At 37.9% G+C, this 25,945-nt stretch overlaps 1 protein-coding gene across 5 annotated transcripts in view; it reads left to right on the top strand.

Moving 5' to 3' along the window:
* Window positions 1–25,945, top strand: part of DSE (dermatan sulfate epimerase) — a 76,942-nt gene that overhangs the window by 32,007 nt on the left and 18,990 nt on the right. For all 5 annotated transcript variants that reach the window (XM_043439038.1, XM_043439036.1, XM_043439039.1 and 2 more), the window contains exon 2: window positions 299–767. In XM_043439038.1, the coding sequence (XP_043294973.1) occupies window positions 352–767 (416 nt within the window). In that variant the 5' untranslated portion in view covers window positions 299–351. The remainder of the gene's footprint in view (window positions 1–298; window positions 768–25,945) is intronic.

Genomic DNA, 25,945 nt, shown 5'->3' with positions numbered 1-25,945 from the left:
AGAAGAAGGCCAGCAAGAGTTTTTCTTCTCTACTCGAGTACATATTACACCATTTTCCCAAGTCCAAAGTTCTGTTTTCCACAATGAATATATCTGTTGTATCATGTGTAATTAATTAAATTACTAGGTTTTAGTTTCTTCCGAGTTCAAATTTTTGTTCAAATTTGCATTTTTGAAATATCTGAAAATTCTTAAGCTTAATTTTCATAGTATGCAAGGTGGCTGCCTACCATATATTTCCTGCTTCACCACGGTCCCCTGGCTGACATAACCTCCTCTCCTTTTTATTCTCCTGTAGGATCTTTCGAAGATGGTTTGGCTGCCTTGGAGATTTGGAGATCTGATGCCACGATGAGGACTCACACACGGGGGGCCCCCAGTGTGTTTTTCATATGTTTGTTTTGCTTTGTGTCAGCCTGCGTCACCGACGAGAATCCAGAAGTCATGATCCCCTTCACCAACGCCAACTACGACAGCCACCCGATGCTGTACTTCTCCAGGGCCGAGGTGGCCGAGCTCCAGCTGAGGGCCGCCAGCTCCCACGAGCACATTGCCGCCCGGCTCACTGAGGCCGTGAACACCATGCTGTCCAGCCCCTTGGAGTACCTCCCTCCTTGGGATCCCAAGGAGTACAGCGCCCGCTGGAATGAGATTTACGGCAACAACCTGGGCGCCTTAGCCATGTTCTGCGTGCTGTATCCTGAGAACATGGAAGCCCGAGATATGGCCAAAGACTACATGGAGAGGATGGCAGCTCAGCCTAGTTGGTAGATTTTTGTCTTTTTCTTCTTACTGTATTAACTCTGTGATTTAAGGAATGAATTCATAGGGGGATGAAATCTCAGAGGCCAGATTTTCATATATTCTGTGTGTGTGTATGTGTGTGTGATTGAAGGGGAAAGATTGCTTGTTATTTGTGTTGTCAATGGCTTATGGATGGTCTCTAGTTTCAAAGACCTAGTAACTTCCATGTTTAAAGTTAGAAGAAAAATATTTATAGATACAATCTAACCAAAGAAAAAATAATTTGCTGCCTTGAGTAAACAGTATCATCTTGATTGTTGAGATTTCTTTCCCGTTGGTTCACACACTTGTATTACTATCATCAGGTCTTAAGTTCTGACTGACCCCCATGTGGTTAAAACCTTTTGCCAGCAAGAGATTTCCTCCAATTAAGATTACTTTCCAAAAAAAAAAAAAAAAAAGATTACTTTCCATTTTAGGACAATCAGGAGCTTGAAGAGCTAAAAGTAAATGTGATAGGATTAACTGGCAATTAATAAACAAGATCTTATCCAATACCCAGCAAATTGCCCAAACCTGTATGAAAACCAAAGTTGTAATATAATTATGTGAGGAATTCTAATTATGTAATAATTTACTTTCAGAAGTTCAAAATTTGAGAACAAACTTCCTGTCACTTCTTGATTAGCTTAAATTTATTTGTTTATAGTTAATGTGCCTACCTGATTCCAGAAGGTATGTGATGAATTAATTAGAGATTGTGTGTATTCTTATTTAAACTGTTTTAATACATATTCATGGACCAGTTACATTAAAAAAATTGCAAACTATATGAAATATCCTTTTAAAATTATATAGGCTGTTAATTGTCCTAGGGTTAGAAAGAGTTCATTTTTAAATGATTAGAAAAATCAGTGAATGCATTTAATGTTGTGGTGAGTTACATCTCACATATCATAGGGGTGGAAAATGGTAGCTTGCAAGCTTCCTGAATTCCGCCAATACAATAAATAAATTTAATTCTTCCTAAATTTCTGCAAATATGATAAAGAATGTTGCTTGCTTATAGAGTTTGAAGGATTTTCTGAAATTTCTTACTGAAAAAGATGATAGAAGTGTTGGTATTACATTCATATCAGAGCTTATTTTTAAGGCTTATAGTTAGGTATATATAATCATTTTGAAGCTTACAGTATTTTATATTGAAAGAAGCTTTTTATTTGGATTGTTTCAAAGCTGAGCCATGTATGCCATAGTTTCTGTTCTTGATTAACTCATTCTATTCCTGACTCCAACAAAGAACATGAAAGATGTATGACTTCAGTTTTTATTTGCCAACCATACCTCAGTAAAGCTTGGAAAATTTTTTTAAATAATAAAATATGATGTATGAAAATTGGTTATTTGAACTATAAATTTCTGTTGGCAGGTATCACAGTTACTTGACATTGTACAGTTAGTTAAAAATGCCTGCCATATTTATAGTATTTGAGGAAAAAATCTTTGTTGTCTATAAAGGTAAAGTCCTTTTTGTTTTAGATAGATAAGTGAAATTTGACAGATTAAGATACTGATGAAAATGTTCCAGAGAGCCATTCTGGAACATTAATTTCACTTCATGAAAGAGTAGGTAACTGGGAAGTACCACTTTATAATGGAGACTTTATTAGTATAAATACAATCACATGAAGAGACTTGCACAAGTCCTGTGCAATTTTATTATAATAAAAAACATTGAGGCATATAAACACCAACATAAACGAATGCTGTCATTAGAAAGGATTAAAAGAAGGAAAATAAAAATGATCATTTTAATAGTTTCTACAGGTTCAGAATTACTGGTTGATGGAGATGTGTAGAAATATACTAGAGGACTGGTACTTTTTTTGTGGTAGTGTCGATAAAAACAGGTATAACTCTATGCCCTTATCCAGTAACCCAAAAGCCAGTCGGTGATTTAATAGAGCTGAACAGTTGAGTTCTTTCTCTTGACCTCCTGGTAGATGAAGGTCAGAAATTGAGAATTTACCTTTATATCTGGTGTGTATTTCCAGAAGTTATCCTAGCATAAAAAGTCAAGCTACTGGAATATTTTTATCTTGGGAAGAACTGTTACTAGGTGGTACTTTTAAATGATTTTATGGAAATTACAAGTTTTAAGAGCTATTGCACCCAATCCCTAGACTCTTAAATTTTTATTAAATTGTAGTTGAATATAATCAGTCCCTTTTTGAAACTTAAAATACTGCTGAATGTTTTTGTAGTTCAACTATCCATATTTAAATCAACTAAATCATATGTTCCTAATATGCCCAGAGAAAGTATTGTAGGTCTTGTCACTGTCTTAGGATATAGTTCACCTATATTTGGTTTCAGAGAAAAATAAAAGACTTTTATTTATAAAAAAGATCAATATTTAATACTATGGAATTTTTAAAAAGCTTCCTGCAATGGCTTCATCAAACTTAATACATTTGCCATATTCCATGAAGATCCTTCCTACTCTTTATAAAAACCAATGAGTTAATTGTGTCCATTCACTTATTCAATTAATAAACATTAACAAACATTTATTGAGCATCTGTTGTATGTCATGTACCATACAGATGCTGGGGATTCAATGATGAAAAAAAAAACTCTGTACATTTAAAATTTGCACCTAGGATAAGGGCTGCAAACACTGGGTATTTGAAACCTAAGCTAGGACTATATTCTCTGCTCGGAATTAAGTGTAAGGATCACTTAATTGGGGGACGGTGATCATTAGTTTTATTCATGAATTACTTAAAGATTTGAGGAATAAATGAGATAAGGCAAAATACTTATTAGCACAGTTCCTGTCACATAGTAAGCCTTCTATAAATAAGAATGACAGCTATAATTATTGTTACTGGTATTTACTTAGTATTTAGACCTTGTTTAGTTTATAATTTGGTGTATGTAGGCTGTAAGGAAATAGTATTTGTTTGGGATTTATTTGGAGACTTTGCTTATCTATGTTCAAATTGCTCTCAAAACTAGAACATCTGTTTAGTGTATAATATGTTCCTTTTGGCGTTGTTCCATTAAAACTTTCAGTTTTGCTCCCTTGGGCCCTTTTTGTTAGCAGATAAGAATCTGATGGTAGCACCAATTGTGACGGCTTAGGGGGAAGGAACAACGATGTGTCTTTTGTCTGGTATTAAAAAGAAGTACTTCTGACATATATATGCATACAGATTTATTAATGTAGTTCATTTAATTTGAATATTTTGTAAGTAAAGAGCTAAAAGGTCACAGCTGTAGATTTACTTACTTAACAGTCTAAGGCCATTGGAAAAGTTAAATAGAAAATATTATCTAGTTATATACTGATCTTATGTGTTCATCTGATAAAGTAGAAAGGGATCTCATAGATTGATAATGATGTTGGTGACTGAAAAATAACCACATGCAGTACTGTCATCTTTTAACATTAAATTTTGTGTGTCAGTGAGTACCCAAAGATGAGACGTGTCTATGTCCGGTATCTGCTTTTGTGGAGATGTCCATATTCTCTTTCAGAAGCGCTCTCTCCTCTGTTCTTCTACCTTTTGTTAATGTCATGCACTCTTCATAACATTCTCTGTAACAGTAAAAGTAGCAAGGTAATTGAATTGTTCTTAATTTGGTTGTAAAAATCAAATTTTAAAAGATGTTACTTTAACCTATATATAAAATGGCACATTATTTTTAGCATCATCAATAATGTGTTTGACCTTTAAATTAAGCCCTTTTTCCTCTATAGATCTCCTCTTCCAAATGAGAGCTAGGATTTGGGTTACAGTTGGCCCTGTGTTATATAAAAGAGTGATTAGAACTTCATTATATAACTACTTTAAGGAATTTAATGAGCTGAGATCATAAATCTAGACCTGGTAACAATAGAAAATGTGTTCTATTACACTTAAAGTCATTTCATTTTTTTATATCATCTAATCATCAGAGCAAGTTCTATATATGGCAGTTGGCACATGGGGAAATTCTCTTTTATAAATGGTTGATTTCTGCATTCAGTCCTTACCTAATTAAAAAGGGAACACTGCTGGATGCCAAAAAATGAAAAATTTTCCATCATTTTTTTTTCCTCAAGAACTTAAACTTTAAGGTGAGAAAATAATAAAAACAGATCTTAGTCAAGATTTAAGAGATTTCTAAAGAGTCAGCTTTTGAAGTTTTGGAATAAGCACATATTGCTCAGTTTTCCTAAAATTTTCATATGTATGTATATTTTTATTTACTTATCTTTACTTTTTTTTTACTGTACCTTTCTTCCCAAAGATTAAGGAAACAAAATATAATACTCAAATAAGAACTAGCTGAGAAAGAAAAGAGGAAAGGAAAAGATTAAGAATATCAGCTGGACTAGCAAAGAGGCAGTTGCTGAAATGCTGCTTCTGTCCGATGGGTGAAAGGGCCACAGGTGGGCCCTGAATTTTTTTAAAAGTAAAGAAAGTAGGTTCAGTTAGTTTTGAAGTATAGTGTCCGTGAGATTAAAAATAGATCAGTTACTCCAGCTACTACTCTTGACTCAGGGATCAGAAAGAAATTTCTCCTGGAGTTTTCATGAAAAGCTCTCACGGTAGTTTCATGAACATCCTTCCAGTGCATGTGTGATGAATTGCACAGTGCTGTCTTTTTTTATACGATACTGGACTAGACTGAGGGCAGAACTGGATCTGTTTTGCTCATATGTACCTCTGTCATCTCCTAACAGAGTATCAGGTATATTTTTGCCCAATGAATGAATGCTCTAGTATCCTTGGATGAAGGTTCTTCAAAGTGAAGTTGACTAAAACTACAGTGGAGATAGAGGGGAGGGACGTATGGTTTAGTCCCAGGCTACCCTACTTTTCTTTCCTAGTCTAGCTTAGTCCTTCAGCAAACTTTTGCTTGTGCAGAAAAGTGAGATGACGTATACCTGTCAGGCGGCCTCTCAATACATTGTGTGTCTCAGCTGAGCTCATGATAGTTGGGTTCTCTGAGCTTGGTATTACACTATTCTGCCTGTTCTTACATAATCTTCTATACCTAAAAACAAACAAAAAACTCATTTAAATGATCATCGGAAACCATGCCACACCTGAGTCACTTAAGAAAGATACAGATAAGTTGACCATATCTCACCTACTATGAGGAAGTGAATGCATTAAACAGAGATTTAAAATAGAATTGTAACAAAAGATTTGTTGTTCAAGCTCTACTGACAGCATGTAGTTAGTCCATGTGCATTTCTGAGCAACGAGCTTTTCAAGGCTTTTGTCTAAACATCGTAAAGCCGGGGAAGGGGCCACGCATAGCAGTCCTCGGATGCAGAGCTGCACTTGTATCCTGACTCTATTTTATTAGCCCTTAGCAGGTTTTTTTTAGCTTCTGTAAAACCCCAGTTTCTTTGTCTTTAAAATGTGGATTGAGTCTTCCCATGCAAGCAGTGTTGTTCCAAGGGTTAAATGAGATAATGCATGTAAAGCTCTTAGCATTATGTGCCTGATACATATTTTACTAAAAAGTTTGTTTTTACTATGCAGAAATAGATATGATCATGTAGCTTTATTCTTGACACACAGGACTTCATTTTACCTACTCACTCTGGAGTTGTGTTTTTGAGAAGTACTCATTTTGCATCATTTTCTTCCCTTTCTTTATAGTATTTTTGCTTGCTTATCATCAGAAAGTAAATCACAGAGGAAAGAAATTACTTCACTCTTGTGTGGGTGCCAGTCAGCTACAGGAATTCAGAACTGGTGAGGGAAACAAAGAAAGTTGAACTTTTGGATAGAGAAGTAATTATCATTTTATTTGCAACAGACGGTGTATTAAATTCCTTGCCTGTGCAATGCAAACTTCTGGAGAGTGACATCTGAGGGCCCATTTGCAAAATAAAATACAAAAAAATAATAAAGTAAAGAAAAAAAATGCCCTTGGCATATCAAAGTGAACCAATCAGTTTTATTCCTGTATGTTCCAAAATGAAGGGTGAGCACGTCACGCAGCATGGTATGCTGGGCTTCAAATGCAGTTCCCTACAGCTGTCTCTCAGGCTTTTTACTTCTCTTAAATTGCACAATAAAGCTGAGGATCAAAGTAGGGGAGGATGTAGAGCCACAGCACCCTAAGTAAAAGGATCGGTTTTCCTCTCATGACCTTACAGTGGTGAAGACCTGGAGGCGTAGCCCATGGTGCACCTGGGATCCATTCAAGGGAACAAATCCAGTGGACTCAACTGCAGGGTCTCTATTAACCCAGCCCCCGAGTCCCCTGGCTTTTTCTCCTTCATGCTTTCCCTCCCTTCTGCCCTTCCTCCTCCTTCCCCTTCTGCCTCTCTTTTTCTCTCTGTTCCATTCATTCTGTGATCTAAAGAAAGACACTGCTTTTACCCTGCTATAAATCCTTACAAATAGAAGTCTAAAACTGGTGACAACAAGGCTTTGTATAATGATCAGATTCTTTCATATTTACAGAAACACGTTTTAGGAACCTGATCATTGGGAATTCCCTTCTGGTATACCATTTAATGAACAGGTTTTTGCCAGCATCATTCCAGGTGAAGGCAGTGGGCAAGGACTGGTGTTGCGAGACCTGTGGCAGGAGGAGGCAGGTGAGGAATTGCTCAGGGCGAGGCCAAATCAGGTGTTAAGGTTGGCTGAGCATCTCGGTGCTGGTTTTCATACGCAACAAGGAGACTCTTCTCCATTCAAATGAAGTGAGGTTAAAATAGTTTAATAATGCTTCTTTCTAACAACAAATGTGAGACATCTTATATCATCTCTGTTGTTGTCGTTCAGCTGCTAAGTCGTGTCTGACTCTTTGTGGCCCCATGAGCTGCAGCACGCCAGGCTTCCCTGTCCTTCACTGTCTCCTGGAGTTTGCTCAAACTCATGTCCATTGAGTCAATGATGCCATTCAACCATCTTATCCTTTGTCTCCCTTCTCCTCTTGCCCTCAATCTTTCCCAGCATCAGGGTCTTTTCCAGTGAGTCAGCTCTTAGCATCAGGTAGCCAAAGTATTGGAGCTTCAGCTTCAGTATCAGTCCTTCCAATGAATATTCAGGATTGATTTCCTTTAGGATGGACTGGTTTGATCTCCTTGCTGTCGAAGGGACTCTCAAGAGTCTTCTGTAAGCACCACAGTTTGAAAGCATCAGTTATTTGGTGCTCAACCTTCTTATGGTCCAACTCTCACATCTGTACATGACTACTGAAAAAACCATATCTTTGACTACATGGACCTTTGTCAGTAAAGTGATGTCTCTGCTTTTTAATATGCTGTCTAGGTTTCTCATGGCTTTTCTTGCAAGGAGCAAGCACCTTTTAATTTCGTGGCTGCAGTCACAGTCTACAGTGATTTTGGAGCCCGAGAAAAGAAAATCTGTCACTGTTCCCACTTTTTCCCCATCTATTTTCCATGAGGTGATAGGATCGGATGCCATGATCTTAGTTTTTTGAATGTTGAGTTTTAAGCCAGCTTTTTTATTCTCTTCTTTTCACCCTCATTAAGAGACTCTTTAGTTCCTCTTTGCTTTCTGCCGTTAGAGTGGTATCATCTGCATATCTGAGGTTGTTATTTCTCCTGGCAATCTTGATTTCAGCTTGTGATTCATCCAGCATGGCGTTTCACATGATGTGCTCTGCATGTAAGTTAAATAAGTGGGTGACAATATACAGCCTTGACGTACTCCTTTCCCAATCTTGAACCAGTCCGTTGTTCCATGTCCCGTTTTAACTGTTGCTTCTTGTCCTGTGTGCGTGCATGCTAAGCTGCTTCAGTTGTGTCCGACTCTTTGCAACCCCATGGGCTGCAGCCCACTCAGCTCCTCTGTCCATGTTATATTCCAGGCAAGAATACTGAAGTGGGTTGCCATGCCCTGCTCCCCGGGATCTTCCCAACTCAGGGGTCAAACCCAGGTTTCCTGCATTGCAGACAGATTTCTTTACCACTGAGCCCTTCGTGTCTTGCATACACCTCTAAACATACCCAGTAGAAAAGAAATCCAAAGTCAGTTTTCCTGTGGGATATGTTTGTTGTTTGAATGTAACATTCAATATTGGTGCAAACCCTCAACTGTCTCCATGATGAGTAATGCTCTCTCCTACCTCCTGCTCTGTTAGTGTCACTTGTTGCCTTTTTAATAAAAAAATTCGCTGTGGGCTTTCAGAGTTGTCCTAGGGAGTTGTGCTTAAGGCCAGAGGAATCCTCATCCTTCTTCTGAAGGGGTTCTAAATCTGTGCTGCTCACCCCATATATACAACAAAGATGCAAATGTGGTAAGTTCCACACCATCTTTACAATCTGGTTCTCACATTTATCTAATATTAAAACTTGCCAAGCATGTTGTTTAAATTTTATGCATTCCTTGCCCTTATCTTGAGAGATTTGAGTTAGCAAGGGCTAGGCATATATATATATGTGTGTGTATATATATATATATGCCTGTATTCTATTTCAATATTGCTTTATAATCTTTCTTAAATTTGCCTTTATTAAGTGAAATAGTACTAGTACCACTTAAGATGTAGGGCTTTGCTGACGTTAAGTTCTGACTAATGGTGTTTGAAGAGATATTTTTAACTCCTGGAGAATGGCAGTAATGTGAGTATGTCTGTGCAGTCTTTTCTAAAGCTGGCTGGTTCTTTTTACCATAGTTATCTTAAGAATGGCTCTTTCCTTCTTCATCTCCTTCTGCCGTATCTGTTAAGAGAGCATGTTTTAGCTATGTTTAACACAGTCTCTTTCCTCCATCCTTCCTTTTTCATTGCGGTGTCAACATGCTGGCTTAGGATAGCAGGAGAAACCATAGTCAGGAGACAGATTATTACGTTTCCCACGTAAACCTGCAATTTAGAAGCTTTGTGTGTGGATGAGGAGTAGAATCAGGAGGAGGGGAACTAGGTGAAAGCTTAGAGAGGAAGTGAAGATCACAGCTAAGCCAGAGAGGATAGGAACAAGAAGGAATGAATTTAAGGGACATTTAGGACAGAGAATCTACAAAGAGATTGATTGGATGTGGGACACTGTTTCTCAAACTATGGTTCCTTCATCAGAATCATACAAGTGTTCTTAAAAACAGAGCTTCCTGGAACTGGCCCAGACTCAGGGAAACACAATCATTTGGAGTAGGCTGAAGAACTTTTCCTTTTAGGGGAACCAAGTTCCCCCTATGGTTCTAAGGCACCTAAAATTTAAATAGCGAAGGGAAGGGAGGTAGAAAGCTTGGGACTTGGCTTTTGTCTTGGGCAAATGGGTGCACAGGGATGCAGACAGGAGATAGAATGTATAGTGGGTGTGTGGGAGAGAAAAGATAGTTCACTTTTAAAAATATATATTTATTTATTTTTTGGCTGCACTGGGTCTTCATTGCTACGTGCAAGCTTTTCTCTAGTTGTGGTGAGTGGGGGCTCCTCGCTAGTTGCGGTGCGTGGGCTTCTGATGCAGTGGCCTCTTGCAAAGCTCGGGTTCCAAGGTGCGCCGGGTTCAGTAGTTGCAGCGTGTGGGCTCAATAGTTGCGGTCCTCAGACTCAGTTGCTCCTCGGCACGTGGGATCTTCCCAGGCCAAAGATCAAACCCGTGTCCCCCGCATTGGCAGGCAGATTGCCAACCACTGAACCAGCAGGGAAGTCCCTAGTTCACTTTTTTGTATGACTTTTCTCTCACTTTAATGGTCTCACTTTGTTGGTATCACCAACTGTGTGGAGAGATGAATTTCAAAGCCCTCTGTCCTTGTAATCATTACAAGTGCTCATAGGTTCTCTTGGCAAATACTTTGGTATATATTTATTAGTATAGTTTTAAAGACTTCCTGGCCCTATCTGTTCATTTTTACGCGTTCACCACCTTCCACTTTCTCTGTCCTGTGGCTGCCCCAGAACAGAAAGTGCCGCAGTCCTTGCCTCTAGCCGTTTTTCTGCTTTCTCCCGTTTATTCTGTGCTCACTCTCACTACTCTGAATGCATTTTGCTGTTGGTGGTGGTGGTGTCATTGTTGGATATGGGTGAGCTCTTTAGGAAGAATTATCTTTAGGCTGTTAAAAAAGATCAGCCTGTCATCATTCCTGTAAAACATGCCCCCATCCAGAGCTTTCGGATTCTCGAAATCTTTTTATTTCCTAGAATGTTGTGATTTTAGTGTTTTAAGCTTTTCACCGGCAGGCATTGATGTGCATCCTCAGTGCTTCACTGGGCCACGTGTACTGACATTTTCAACTCGGCCTCGATCGGGGTGATAATAAGTTTACAGACCAGCCCTCAGCTGAGCTTTCTGCCTGCAGGGATCCAGACTCATCCACCCCTTTCCTTCCTCCTTTTCCCCAACTCCATGTAGACGTCAGGATCCTGTTTAACTTCTCCTTCTTCCATTAACGTTTTCTCTAGTCCCTCATCCATCTCAATTCTCATAGGTGTTATTTTTCATGTGACTTGTTGGATTTGCAGTAGTAACAGGGTTACTTACTTGGTTCTCTGATTAGGAGTGTGTGTCTTCAAGATGCAGCCTAAAGAAGCTTCTTCGTAAAAACCTTTAAACTCCAGTTTCTCCCCTACCCTGGCCAGTGTAATTCAGGTGTGCCAAGGAACCCGTGCAGAACTCTTAGAGGATGTTTCGTCTACACTATAATTGTATAGATTCTACCATTTGTTTGCCTCTGGCACATAAGCTTATTGAGAGTAGCACCATCATCATGTTTTACATCTCTGTCCTGAGAGCTGAATATGCTATAGGGGCCACAAGGACACTAATAATAACTTAAATTGAATGAATGAATGATCATATTTTGATGAGTAGTCTAGGCTTACCATGAGCAGGAGTCCAAGATCTGTTTTCAGATTCGACTCTGATTTGGTGCCTTGTTCACTGTGGATGTTCGTACTTATTTGGCCTCACTCTCACTCTGAAGACCTCCCTGCTGTTAATCTGTAATCAGAGGTGTTGCACCTTTGGCCCACTTGGAGGCTGGTGGCGGGTATGTCAGGATTTGACATCTCTGTGTCTAATTCCCCAGGGAGTCTCAGATTCCCTGCTCTCTGAAGCACTTCTGCACCTGGTATTCTCTCCTGCCTAATCTCTTGAATTTTGGTGTCCATCATCTTAACTTCCACATAATATTCATGGGTACTCCTGGTCAGGTAACCCCAATAGAATTTTGTTTTTATTTTAAAGCCACCTGCTTCAGTATTTGGAATGAATGGTAGTGATGTTAGGTGGTGGGAGTGATACTTTATTTGAATTAAGATCAAGCACCGTGGCGTCAGACATCCATGTTCTAATCCCATTTGTGAACCATATGACATGGAACATGTTACTTGATTTCTTAATGACTCAATTTCCTCATCTGTAAATTGGTGATAAACATTGTATAATACTTACCACATAGTGTTTAGAGGGTTAAATGAATTAATGAAACAGTAACTGGCATAAGGTGTTAGCTATTATTTTTATCTCTGTTGCTTTGCTTTTATTTTGTGTTCTTATACTTTGATGTCAGTAAAGGTAGTTTTCATTTATAAACAAATGTACGCATATAATTCATTAAGGTTATTGTGTACTTATTCTGTTCTAGATGTTGTGCCTAGGTATTGGGATATAAAAATTTGACACAAGTTCTACATCTTGCCTAGGATTGTTGATCTAAGGAAAATATGAACTAATAGACAATATTAATGCAGATGATAAGGCTGTGATTGAGAAAGTACAGTGCAGTGGAAGACAGAGAAGTAATTAATACTTCAGCATGCCCAACATTGGAGCATTGGGAAGGCTTTCCTCCAGGGGCCTGAAGAACAAATAGGAATCAGCCAAGTGAAAGGGAAAGAGCATGTTTGAAAGTTCTGAGCAGAAGTAACTGGTGTTCAGAGGCCGAGACATAAGGAAGCACAATGCTTTTTTTTTTTTTTTTTTTTCCCCAATCTGAGCCCCGAGCACAATGCTTTTGAGGAACTGAAAATTTAATGTAGGGTGGAGACAAACAAGCATTGAGGCTTTAAGTGGACAGCCAGATGCTGCAAGACCTTGCCCACCCTGTGAAGGAGTTTGGACTTTTTCTTACAAGAACGTTGAGGCCACTGAAAGGTTTTAATAGGGTAACAACATGGTCAGATCTGTGTGTGTGTGGGTGTGTGTGTGACTTTTTCATTGTAAAATAAAAGTAGAACAGCATAGGAACAAATGTGTGGCTTAGTAAAGTATTTTAAAGCCTACGCCCTGGTAACCACAGCCCAGCTCCAGAAATAGAACTTTGCCAGCCACCCTGGGGAAGCCCCTCGTTGGCCCCCTGTCACAGCTCCCCCTGCCTCCTACAAAGACTCCCCTGACTTCTAGGGTCATCAATCACCTCCTATGTTTCTTTATAGTTCATTCAAGTGTGCATCCCTAGGCACACGTTTAGTCTTGTTCATTTTTAAAAATGTTTTTTAAGTCTTTTTTATCTGCAGTTTCCCCTCCATCCCTTTATTTTTGTTACAACTTATCTGTGGAAGAACTCAGACCCTTTGACCTGCTCAGCGTCCTGCAGTCTGGATGATGTTGGTTGCAGCCTCAAGATGCAGTGTAGCGCGTTCCTCCACCCCTGGTGCTTCCTAGAAACTGGCAGCTGGGTGCCGCAGCTTGATCCAACTCCGTTTTGATCACTTTAAGGCAAGCATAGGTGGTGGCTGTTCTCTCATCAGGAGACACAAACAGGCTGCCAGTTTCTCCATGTGAAGGATTTGTGTTGTAGGAAGAATCTCTGATCACATGGGAAGAGGAGAGTGCAGAGGTCAAACCAGGCAGACCAGTTAGGCTTTTGTGTTTATCCAGATGACAGCCTGGATTAGGGGTTCTGAGAAGGGAAAGAAATGATGGGTTCCAGAAAGGTCTAAGGCTTCGCATGTATGTGCTATGTGTGTTAAGTTGTTTAAGTCATGTCTGACTCTTTGCGACCCCATGGACGATAGCACACCAGGCTCCTCTGTCCAGGGTATTCTTCAGGCAAGAATACTGGAGTGGGTTGCTGTGCCCTCCTCCAGGGGATCTTCCCAACCCGGGGACCAAACCCATATCTCTTGCGTCTCCTGCATTAGCAGGCAGGCTCTTTACCACTAGGGCCACCTGGGAAGCCCCTTAGCATGTATAAGACTTGACAATTATATTTGAGGACAAGAAGGACCAGAAACATTCTTTATGGGATGCTGAGAGGATGGTGGGACCTTTCAGTGAGATAGCAACACTGGGAACTCTTGGAGAATACTAATAGAGGGTTTGGTTTGGGATCAGCAAAGTTTGAAGAGCCTGTGGGCCCAAGAGGAGATGTTGAGTTCATGTCTCTCCGGCATTATTTTTAGCTACCTCCTGTTTGCTGGAAGTATACTGTGACTTTAAAAACTGTCACTAGGGAAAAAAAAAAAGATTTTATCCAATAAAAAATTTGCTTCTAAATACGATGGACTTAGTTTCTGTTGATGATAGCAAAATTTAGAAGGAAAGTTCAGAGCAGGTCAGATTTAATTAAAGTAGGCTAACCACAATAAATAAATGAATAACAACAAGAAGAATGAGAAGGCAAGGTAACGTGCTAAAAGAACAGTACAGTCACTTGGGTGTCCTCAAATCACTTTCTGGATGTGAAGCCAAAATGAAACATCATGCAGGCGGCACTCCAGGAGGAAAGTATCCACTTGAGTGAATCATGCTGTTTTTCTGAAGTTGAGGGGAAAAAAAGAAAAAAAGATTCTTGATGAGGTATGGATGGCAATTTGGGCTTGTAACAATTTAATGTGCAGCTTTTGGTTTGTTTTTGTGATTCAATTACAGGGAATTCACTCTTCTAAGAAAAAAATCTAGGGAAAGGGAGAGATGAGAATAAATCCACACATATTGCTTAAATTTTACATTAACTTTAATATCTTCCCACCCTAGACTTTGAGTCATTATTTTGAAAAACCATATGAAGTTTACTATTTTACTTTCTTTGGAGAACCTGTTGACACGGGGAAGATTTTACACTATTATTAAAGCCGGTTTGAATCTTCTGCTCTTTGCTTTTCTATCATAGCCTGTTACTTGGTAAAAGAAGATGTGATTACCTTCAGCCTTTGGGGTGGCTTATGAGTTTATGTGCTCAGTTCTTTCTGACTGTGCAACCCCATGGACTGTATGTAGCTCACCAGGCTGCTCTGTCTATGGGATTTTACAAGCAAGAATACTGAAGTGGGCTGCCATTTCACTTTTATTTTCAGTATAACACTTTTATTTTCATTATAACAGATAACTCTGGATAAGTCTGGATCTAAAACTTGGGGATATGTTTACTGCCCTTGGCATGTTGAAGTGGCTTACAAATTTGGCTCATAATTTAATCTAAATTTACTTTACCCATTAATTCTGTTTTATGGCAAATGGTACATCTTCCAAATTTTTTATGATTCACAAAGAAAAATCCTAAGCTGGCTTACTCCACTTTGTTGCCAGATGACTTTTTAAGAAATACTCTTTAAAATTATGTCCCCAGGACATGAATGAAATAAACATTATTGGACAGGGTGCTGTTCATAGGTATTATTTCATTATCTCTCTTAAAAATAAATGATTTCAAAGCCAAACAGATTGTTTGGGGGGATGAGAAATGGGGTTTTTTTTTTTTTTTTTTGGTTCTTTTTCTACATGGTGACAAATTATTTTTCGTTCTTGAATTGACTGTGTGGATCTGTTTGCTGTTTTATACCTGCCTTCATTGTATACCATCTTCTGCCCTCTTTGAACATTCTGAGCTTCTCTGGTGGTCTGGCTTCCTTTCCAATGAACTCTCAGTTGGTTTTCCCTTTTGGCTAGCTCCGGATCCTCTGCTGGAAAGTGTTTGGGGAAACCAGGTCTTGACCTCGATCCACGCACAGAAGCCAGGACCTGAGCCTGGGTCCTCTCCGCATACAGGATGCATCTGATGTGGCACATTTATTCTCTAAGACAGTGACTTTCAAACCTTTTTTGACTCTGACCTACAGTAAGAAGTAAAATAGACATCATAACCCAGTATACATATAACTCTACATATGTAAATGTGTAAGTAGAACCAGGCCTTGCATTTAAGTTATGCTCTGCACTCTATTTTCTATTCCATGCCATTCACTTCAGTTCAGCTCGGTTCAGTCGCTCAGTCATGTCCGACTCTTTGCAACCCCATGAAGCACAGCGCGCCAGGCCTCCCTGTCCATCACCAACTCCTGGAGTCCACCCAATCCCATGTCCATCAAGTCGGTGATGCCATCCAGCCATCTCATCCTCTGTCATCCCCTTCTCCTCCTGCCTTCAATCTTTCCCAGCATCAGGGTCTTTTCAAATGAGTCAGCTCTCAGCATCAGGTGGCCAAAGTATTGGAGTTTCAGCTTCAACATCAGTCCTTCCAATGAACATCCAGGACTGATCTCCTTTAGGATGGACTGGTTGGATCTCCTTGCAGTCCGGGGGACTCTCAAGAGTCTTCTCCAACACCATAGTTCAAAAGCATCAATTCTTCGGCGCTCAGCTTTCTTTATAGTTCAATTGTCACATCCATACATGACTACTGGAAAAACCATAGCCTTGACTAGACGAACCTTTGTTGGCTAAGTAATGTCTCTGCTTTTTAATATGCTGTCTAGGTTGGTCATAACTTTCCTTCCAAGGAGTAAGCATCTTTAATTTCATGGCTGCAATCACCATCCTCAATGACATTAATTTCCACTAAAAATATGCTGGTCACAGCCCCTTATATTCATTCCATAATCTATTAATAGCTTGTGATTTATAATTTGATATCTCCTTCTAACATTCTGATAAACACATTCCCTAGAATCCCTTCTTGAAGATCTCCAGGGAGGGGACTGCTTCACTCTTTGAGGTGGCTTCTTTATTCCATAATTCTAGTGTTCAGAATATTTGTTCCTAAGATGTATTATTAAGCATCTTTTTTTCATTAGGAAACAGTGCAAGTCTGTGATTAATGATTACATTTCAGGTTTCCAGGGCCGAGTGGAATAAATTCTGCAGCACATTACTTCCAATTGGCACCCATCATAAAATCAACCACAGTTCATTCACTGTTTTAAAAGGGCAACTTCAGCAAAACCTTGAAAAAGCATATTGTAAAAGAGAAAAAGTCTGATAAAGCATAAAAAAGTAGAAATCTTGGGTAAATATTAACCTTATTGAGGAAACCATAATAGAAAGTAAAATATTGTTTCATGTATCCTAGCACCTTAAGGTCGGCCTCATTTTGAGTTTGATATTTTGCTACCATCAGGGTGGCAAGACTTAGCAATTTGAGTACCATTTTTGCCCTCACGTTTTGTCCCTCACCTTTTTTAATGTGTTTTTTTTAAATTAATTTTTATTGGCATGTAGCTGCTTTACAGTGTTATGTTACTTTCTAGTGTATAGCAAAGGGAATCGGCTATATGTATACACATATCCCCTCTTTTTTGGATTTCTTTCCCATTTACGTCCCCGCAGAACTCTGACTAGAGTTCCCTGTGCTATACAGTAGGTTCGCTTTAGTTATCTGTTTTATACATAATATCAATAGTGTATATATGCCAGTCCCAATGTCTCAATTCATCCCACCCTCCCCTTCCCCCTTAAAGTACCTCTCTCAGTTTTTCAACTCAATATCACAGGTAATTATTTGCCCTTTTGTATGTGGTAATGTCAGAATATAAGAGGATTGCTTTAAAATAAGTAGGAGTCACCATGTGTTCAGACAGCAGTGGGAAGGTGGAAGATGGTGCATGCAAGATGGCGGTGATGACAAGTCAGATTCTGTAAGGTCGGTCTTATTCTTAGGGCAGCTGTAACAAAGTACCATAGACTAGGTGGCTTAAAACAAACAGAAGCTGATTTTCTCACAGTTCTGTAGACTAGAAATCTGCAATCAAGGTGTCAGCAGGTTTGGTTTCTTCTGGAGGCTCTGAGGAAGAACTGTCTTATGCCACGGTCCTAGCTTCAGGTGGTTGTAGGCAACCCTCGGCATCCTTTGGCTTGTAGATGCATCACTCATCCATGTCTCACACATACCAGCTAACATAAACACATACAGACTTCTTGTCCCTCCAGCTTTCCAGTGTAGATATGTTGTGATTTTGATTGAATGAATATTGTGTTTGCATGTTTTAATGAAGCAAAAGCTATTAACAGCTGAGCCATGTCTTATACTGTGATTACATTCAATATGTGTACAACTTTTTGTTTTCTCTAGGATTACTTATAGCCTTTTTGCTTTATTTGCTTAGTTTTCTATGCATTTATCACCAGTTGCCAACCAGACTCTCATATGGTTATGTAAATCTCTTAACCCATTCCATCCAGATTATTTTTAATAAGGCATTCTTAACAATTCGTCTTCTTGAAGAGGGAACTGCCACATCGTTTGACTGGTTATAATCTAGATCTGCTGTATAGCTGTTGACTTACTCTTCTTTCCTCTTGGGTTGTGGATCCCCTGTGCCATTAATCTCGTGTTGTCTTTTCCTTGGTATATATCCTAATTTGGGTGGAGAAATTAAATTCTCCAGTGGCTTCCAGAGGAAGTATTCATGAGAGGTAAATTTTGAAACCTTGGTTGTCTTTTTACATTGTGTATCTATTAAAAATTATTATTAAAAACTATTTACTTATTTGACTGTACCAGGTCTTAGCTGCCACACACGGACTCTCTGAGTTGCAGGATACAAACTCTTAGTTGTGGCATGTGGGCTCTAGTTCCCTGAGCGGGGATAAACCCGGCCCCCTGCATTGGGAGTGCGGAGTCTTAGCCACTAGACCACCAGGGAAGTCCCTAATAATAATTATTATATAGTTATTTTTTTAATGCCGTCTTCTTTTAACTTTTATACTAGGTTTATAAGTGATTTACCCGCCACCGTTACACTATTACTCTGCATTTAAGTGTATATTTACTTCTACCATTGAATTTTATACTTTCATGTGTTTTCATGTTGCTAATTGGTGTCCTTTGATTTCAGTTTGAAGAACTCCCTTTAACATTTCTTGTAAGGCCAGTTAGTAGTGATAAACTACTTCAGCATATGTTTATCTGGAAAACTTTTTGTCTTTCCTTCAATTCTGAGAGACAGTTTTACTTGGTTATTTTTGATCCACAGTTGTTTTCTTTTTTCTTTCAACACTGTTAGTGTATCATCTCACTTTGTAAAATTCTGCTGATAGTATTATGGGAGTTCCCTTGTATATAATAAGTTGCTCTTGTCTTTCTATTTTTAAAATTTAATTATGTGTCTTGCTGTGGGTCTCTTTAGAGGCATCTTTTTTGATACTCTGGTCTACCTCTGTCTGAGTGTCTGTTTCTTTCCCCTCAGGCTAGGGAAGTTTTCAATCATTATATCTTTGCATAAACTTCTCTTTCTTCTTCCCTCTTCTTCTTACCCCTATAATGTGTATACTGGTCTTAATGGTATCCCAAAAGTCCCTTCCCTTGGAGCTCAAGGAGATTCAACCAGTCCATCCTAAAGGAAGTCAGTCCTGAATATTCATTGACAGGACTGATGTTGAACATGAAACTCCAGTACTATGGCCACCTGATGCGAAGAACTGACTCATTTGAAAAGACCCTGATGCTGGGAAAGATTGAAGGCGGGAGGAGAATGGGACAACAGAGGATGAGATGGTTGGATGGCATCACCGACTCAATGGACATGAGTCTGAGTAAACTCCGGGAGTTGGTGATGGACAGGGAGGCCTGGCGTGCTGCAGTCCATGGGGTCGCAGAGTCGGACGCGACTGAAGTGAACTGATAAGTCCCTTATTCTGTCTTCACTGGGGGGTTTTTTTTGTTGTTGTTCTTTTTCCTTTTTTCTCCTCTGACTGGGTGAATTCCACTATCCTCTCTTTAAGTTCACTGATCCTTTTTTCCACTTGGTGTAGTCTGCAGTTGAATCCTTTTGAATTTAGTTCAGTGCTACGACACTACAATGCTTCGTGCTTTGTAATATTTTCTGTCTCTGTTGAAGCGCTCTCTTCTGTTCATGCATTGCTCTCCTAACTTTGAGCATGTTTATGACTGTTGTTTTGACTCTGTCAGGTAATCACTCATCTCCATTTTGTTAAGATCGATTTCTAGAGATTTAGATTGATTTCTAGAGATTTATCTTATTCTTTTGTTTGGAACATATTTGATTTCTAGATATTTATCTTGTTCGTTTGGAACATATTCTCATATTTGTTCTTCTTATAGTGAATCAAATCCCAAGTATATCCTTTCATTTCAGTATTTATTTCTGGCTTATGTTTAATTTTAAACATCTGAAATGTTTACATGGTTCACAATTTACCATGTTAGGATCATATTACAAATAATGCCACGATAAATAACCTCATGCATATATGGTTTTCTGTTTGTGATATTACTGGCTCAAAATACAAAATCCATATAAAATTTGGTGCCAAACTCTGCCCCATAGGATTTATACTATTCTGCATCCCTGACAGCTTTTTAAGAGTGTTTCTATTTCTCCACAGCTTTTACTGGAGTGTTTATCATACTTGATTTTTTTTCACTGATAAGATTAGTTGTTGCAGATTTAATTTAAATTTCTTTTTTATAATAAGTGGAGGTGAACATTTTGAATGGGAGATGTTTGCCTCTTTTTTGTTGTTGTTAACTGTCTTGTTTGTCACTTGCTCATTTTTCCAATGAGGTTTTTTTTTTTTCCTTACGTTTTAGGAGCCTTTGATATTATTAGGGTAAGTCTAACTGTATTTAAGATCCATGATTAAAATATTCTTCCCAGTTTACTTGTGTTTATTTGTGGTCTTGTTTTTCCTATGCAAAAAGGTTTTTGGGTTATTTTTGTTTCATTTCATTTATATGTGGCCAAAATTGTCACTCTTTTCTTCTGTTGCTCCTTGTTTTTGAATCTTAGTTGGAAAGGCTTTCCCTTCTGGTCACAAAGGAATTCATCTATGTTTTGCTTTAAGATTTATATTTCTTATTTTACATTTAGATGCCTAATTGATTTAGAATTTATTTTCTTATGTTCTGTAAGGTTTGAATTCAGTTTTCTTTTTTCTTCAAATGACTATCTAGTTGTTCCAGTGTAACCTGTTAAAAGGTACTTCATTTCACTGTTGATTTTTGATCACATATCTTTATCATACACCAAGTTTGCATATGTTTTTGCATCTATTTCTGAATTTTCTGTTTTGTTCCATTGGTATGTATGTCTATTCTTATGTTAGTACCACTGTTCTGAGTAGTGAAGTTTTGTAGTGTGTTTTCTTCTCTGGCAGAGCTAGTCACCCTCCACCATTGTTATTCTCATTTACTTCCCTGGCTCTTCTTGCATGTTTAATTTTTTCTTAAAATGAAATTGTCTACTTCTAGGCATTTTTTCTCACATAATCACTGGATGCTTGCATAGTCATTGACTAAAGTGATGACATCTATGAATTGTTCAACTGAAACATTTAGAAATGTTTTACATATATAAATATAAAGCATGCTAAACATATAAAATACCAAGCTACTTTTTAAATGGCCAAAAGTCATTTTATTAAGCTTTTCTGAACAATACAGGAAACTCTGTGTTATTCTCTCCTACCACCTTTTCGTTTCAGAAATTTCTCCATTATAACTGATTCTTTCATAATTTATTATTAGAATTTGATAGATAAGCCTGTTTTAAACTCTAGTCCTTTGAGCTCTGCCATTCTTACAGAACAGAGGTCTTGTTATCAAATTTGAATCATCTTACTTACAGTGTTTCTCCTACTTACCTTTTTAGGGTAGGCAATAGCCCAAAGAACACTTGGCTAGTAAAAATGGATTACAATTATGAATGCTGTTTGGTTCCATTTATGTAGATTATACTTGGAGAGCATAAATTGAGTATTTGGATAAAAAGACTTTGTGTCAGTGAATTAAACATTGGAATAATGACAGGGCAGTGCCATTTTCCATTTAACAGCACTGTTCTATGTTTTATTTATATTAACTTGGTATGTTTTGGCATTCAGACTAATTCATTTTCTCTGTAAACCATATAGAATACTTAAGTAAAAAAGAATATCGTTTTTAGTTTCTGCTTTTGCATAATTGACTCCTCAATATTCTTAAGTAGGGCCAGACTGACCTAAACTTTTGTTAGAATTTAATATTTGCAATATTAAATGTATAGCTTTAAAATGAAGTTAAGTGGTAGTGTTCTATATTGAATCCAGAGATTTCATGAATATAAAAATGAAGATTGTGGAAGAAAATGGTCTTTTTTAGTTCCGAGTTTAGTTTTGATACGTCATTTTCCCTGTAGATGTCTTTATATACAGTCAATTCTAGTTCCGTCCTTCTGCTTATCCTTCTAGCGGTTGTTCTCAAGTGGCTTCCCAGGTGGGTCAGCAGATAAAGAACCTGCCTGCCAGTGCAGGAGACACAGGAGATGCAGTTTCAATCCCTGGGTCAGGAAGATCCCCTGGAGAAGGAAATGGCAACCCACTCCAGTATTCTTGCCTGGGAAACCCCATGGACAGAGGAGGCTGGCGGGCGGCAATATGTAGAGTTACAGAGTTGGACGTGACTGAACGACTAAGCATGCATGCAGGGTGCAAAGTAGAAGTTCAAAAAGGAAAATTCATTGTCTATTTCTGTGTCTCTAGTCTTGGCTAGCTTAAGGAGCTAAAGATTCTCAGCTTGCAGGTTCAAGCCCAGCAGCCCCTGGACCAGCTGTCTCTGGAACAGTACATTAGGAGCCCCAGGCTCAGCAGAGGTCTGCAGGGAGAAGAATTGTTTCAGGAATGTTTTGTGGTTGGAGTCACATGTTCCTTGGGTGGACCCTGAAGAACCATGTGAGCACACTGTCATTTCTCACATCTGCCCCTTTCTCCACATCTTGTACCTTATTTCTCTCTTGAACGTGGTAGGGTTTTGGAACCCTGTGTTACATTTCAGCATAAGTGCCGTTCTGCCTAGTTAGCTCTTGGTAGGTTTGCTGACTAGCACTTTCTTCTGGCTGGGTTCTTATGCAAAGTTCGTGACTTTCTTTAAAAGCACAGTACTTCCCATCAAGAAGAAGTAAAAATTCTAGATTCAGATAGTTCTGGATTCTGTTCATGGCTCATCATTTAACTTAACTATGTGATCTTCAATGAATAATTTTCCTGTCCAAATACCACTTTTACAATTCATGAAATGGGGATATTACGTCTAATGTGCGTTTTGAGGATTAAATGAAATAAGTATATAAAGGGCGTGGCACATACTACCTGCTTAATTAACATGAAGTATAAGTTTCCTCTTTCCTCCCAACTATAGTTAATTTTGCTTGATGATGCAAATACCACCCCTTAGTCTCCTGACCAAACACTTGGAATATGGAATACATGCCAGGCCAGAGCTGAGTTGAACATGTCCGTTAGGTAGTTCACTGCTTACTCAGAGGCCCCCAGATCAAGTTTCTCTATATTCCAGGCTAACTTGGCTCTTGTTGGCAGTTGACAATTCACAATTCTCAGAGTCCCACTCTGCTTCACAGACACGGCCAGGTTAGAAATCCACTTCCTTTGGCTAAATGTTGTAGGAATTACTTACAAAATGTAACATATTACTGACATTTAACATTTATGGCTAGTTTTTACGTTTAACTTAGCGGAAAAAAAGATGAATCACAACGGCCATTAGTCATATTTTCAAAAGCCTTGGTAACACAGGACTCTGCTAACTTACAGGAGTTTGTTTCCAAGCATACAGAGGCATTTGGTTGAAAAATGGAATGACTGTCTATCTGGTGACTGTCTTTAGGACACTTTTAGAATGAATGAATTGATTTACATTTAAAAATAGAACTGGCCTTATATTAGCGTGTTTTGTTGGTATACCCAAGTCCGTGCTGTAGGCAAAGGTGTGGCTTATGTGCAGTAGACATAGCTTCAGTGAAGCTGGCAAATGTGAAATTGGTGCTGCTTTGCTCTGTAAAGTTATATTTGGGAATTTCCGAAGAGTTCATCGCTGTATTCTACGTTCAAATTCTTAATTCCTTTAAAGCTTACTTCATTTTCTCTTAAATTTATGTTTACATAAACATCTATTGTCTAAAATAAACCAGATTTTTAAATGAGTCATCTACTTTATGAATTTACTATATAAATATTTTATAGGTTACAAAACTATGTGTTATCTCAAAATGAAAAAAAAAGAAGGATTATTTGGAGTTCCGCTTTTTGAAAGGTTTAATAAACAGTGGAACCTCATTCAGACATACTTGTGAAAACACTTAAATTTACCTATGCCATGAATCAATCAAATCATGACCTTCAAAATGTAGTTACATATGAAAAGCCTGGTATAAAATTGTCAAGCTGTAAAAAGTGCTCAAAAACAGGACTAATAATCAAAATATTATAAAGGGAGTTACATTATCCCATTGTTTCTAGTATTTTTAAAAATAAACTGTTGATGCATTTAAATAAATATCAGTGATTTCTTGACAGCTCTTAGATTTTTAAATACAGAACCTCTATTACTCCAAATATTCACTTTAACAGTATTTGTCAATGAAATAGTATAAAAATTTAAACAATATTATACATAGAGTATTCTGCAAACATTATAATGCCTAAGGTTAATCTTAGATATGTAAGTATTAATCTTTTCACAGATAATAATTTTCTACAGACTATGTTTCAGACTATGTTTCTAAGACTATATGAAAAAGTTTTTAATATAATTATTTGAGCATTTAAAACTAAAATCTATGCAAATAAAATTAGATGTCAACATTGTTACTCTGTTAACTATTTTATTATTTCATCAAGTCAGCTGTCAAACTTTTAAGTAATAGGCTCCTTAGATTACCTATTTTTGTACTCTTTACATAGTAGTTCAAAAGTGTTTATGATAATAGAAGCAGTCTGTCTCCATAAAATTATTATAAAAATTCTGATTAATGAAGCTACTAATTTTGGAAAGGTTACTATGTTTCTTCCTTTTACAGTCATAACTTGATTTATGGTAACAGCACATCATGATAAATCCTATGCCTTTCCCTATCAATACTGTGCGTTCCAACCTGAGCAATTCATAGTTTCTATGCTCACATCATTCTTTTTCACATAAATTCACCTAAATTCACCTTTGGAAATATTCTAGGCAGTAGATTTTAAAAATTTTGGACTCAGAGTTCTTTTACACTCTTAAAAATTAATGACACTGAACATCAAAGAGCTTTGTTTATGTGGGCTATGCCTATTAAAATTTACCGTACTAGAAACTAAATCTAAGAAGTTTTTAAAAATATTTATTCATTCATTTGAAAAAAAGAGGTCCATTTCATATTAACATAGGTAACATTTTTAGGAAAAAAATAGCTAGGTTTTTGGAAACAAAATATTTAGTGTGAAAGAGGTCATCATTGGTTTACGCTGTTGCAAATCTTAAATATCTGCTTCTGTATTCAGGTGGTTGCAGTGTAGTATTTAGGTTGAAACACATGAAGAAAATCCAGCTTCATACAGACATGTGACTAAAAAGGGAGGGGTTTTGAGGAGTCTTTTCAGATAATTACGGATAGCTTCTTTGATACCATACTAGAACTTGACATGTGGTAGTTTTATATAAGTTAGTTTTATGTGGAATCTGGATTTTAAAAGTTAGTTTCAATGTGGATTCTGAAATTATGTTAGTTAATAAGCGCCTTATATATTTTAACTGGTAAAAAGTCCATTGGTATGTTTTACACTTAAAATGAATCTTTTTATCTTTGCATGGTTTTGTAATGTCATGCCTGTTTATTTGAATGTTTATTCTCTGAGTTATTCCCATCTCTGAAATGTTGACACGTTTATGTATGCATGCTAAGCCACTTCAGTCCTGTCCCTACGCTGCGACCCTATGGACCATATCCTGCCAGGCTTCTCTGTCCATGGGATTCTCCAGCAAGAATACTGGAGTGGGTTGCCATTTCTTTCTCCAGGAAATCTTCCCAACCCAGGGATTGAACCTGCGTCTTTTACATCTCCTGCACATTTGTTATCACTGACCTCATCAGAAAAGTCTTTTAAAGTATTGTTAAACTTTTAAGTTCATGGTAACAAGTTTTCCAAAATTCTTTTTTTTTTTTTTGATTGAAAGCTCAAATTTTGTCACTGTCAACAAAACCTTTTCCTTGAACTGGAAGGCTTCCTTGTTTCAAGGGAACTTCCACTTAAATACTCAAGTCTAAAAAACTGAAATTTGTCAGT

Source organism: Cervus canadensis, chromosome 20 (genome assembly GCF_019320065.1).
Source record: "Cervus canadensis isolate Bull #8, Minnesota chromosome 20, ASM1932006v1, whole genome shotgun sequence".
In the NCBI taxonomy this organism is placed as follows: Eukaryota; Metazoa; Chordata; class Mammalia; order Artiodactyla; family Cervidae; genus Cervus; species Cervus canadensis.
Note: the sequence above shows the minus strand (reverse complement) of the source record. Positions and strands in the feature narration are given on the sequence as shown.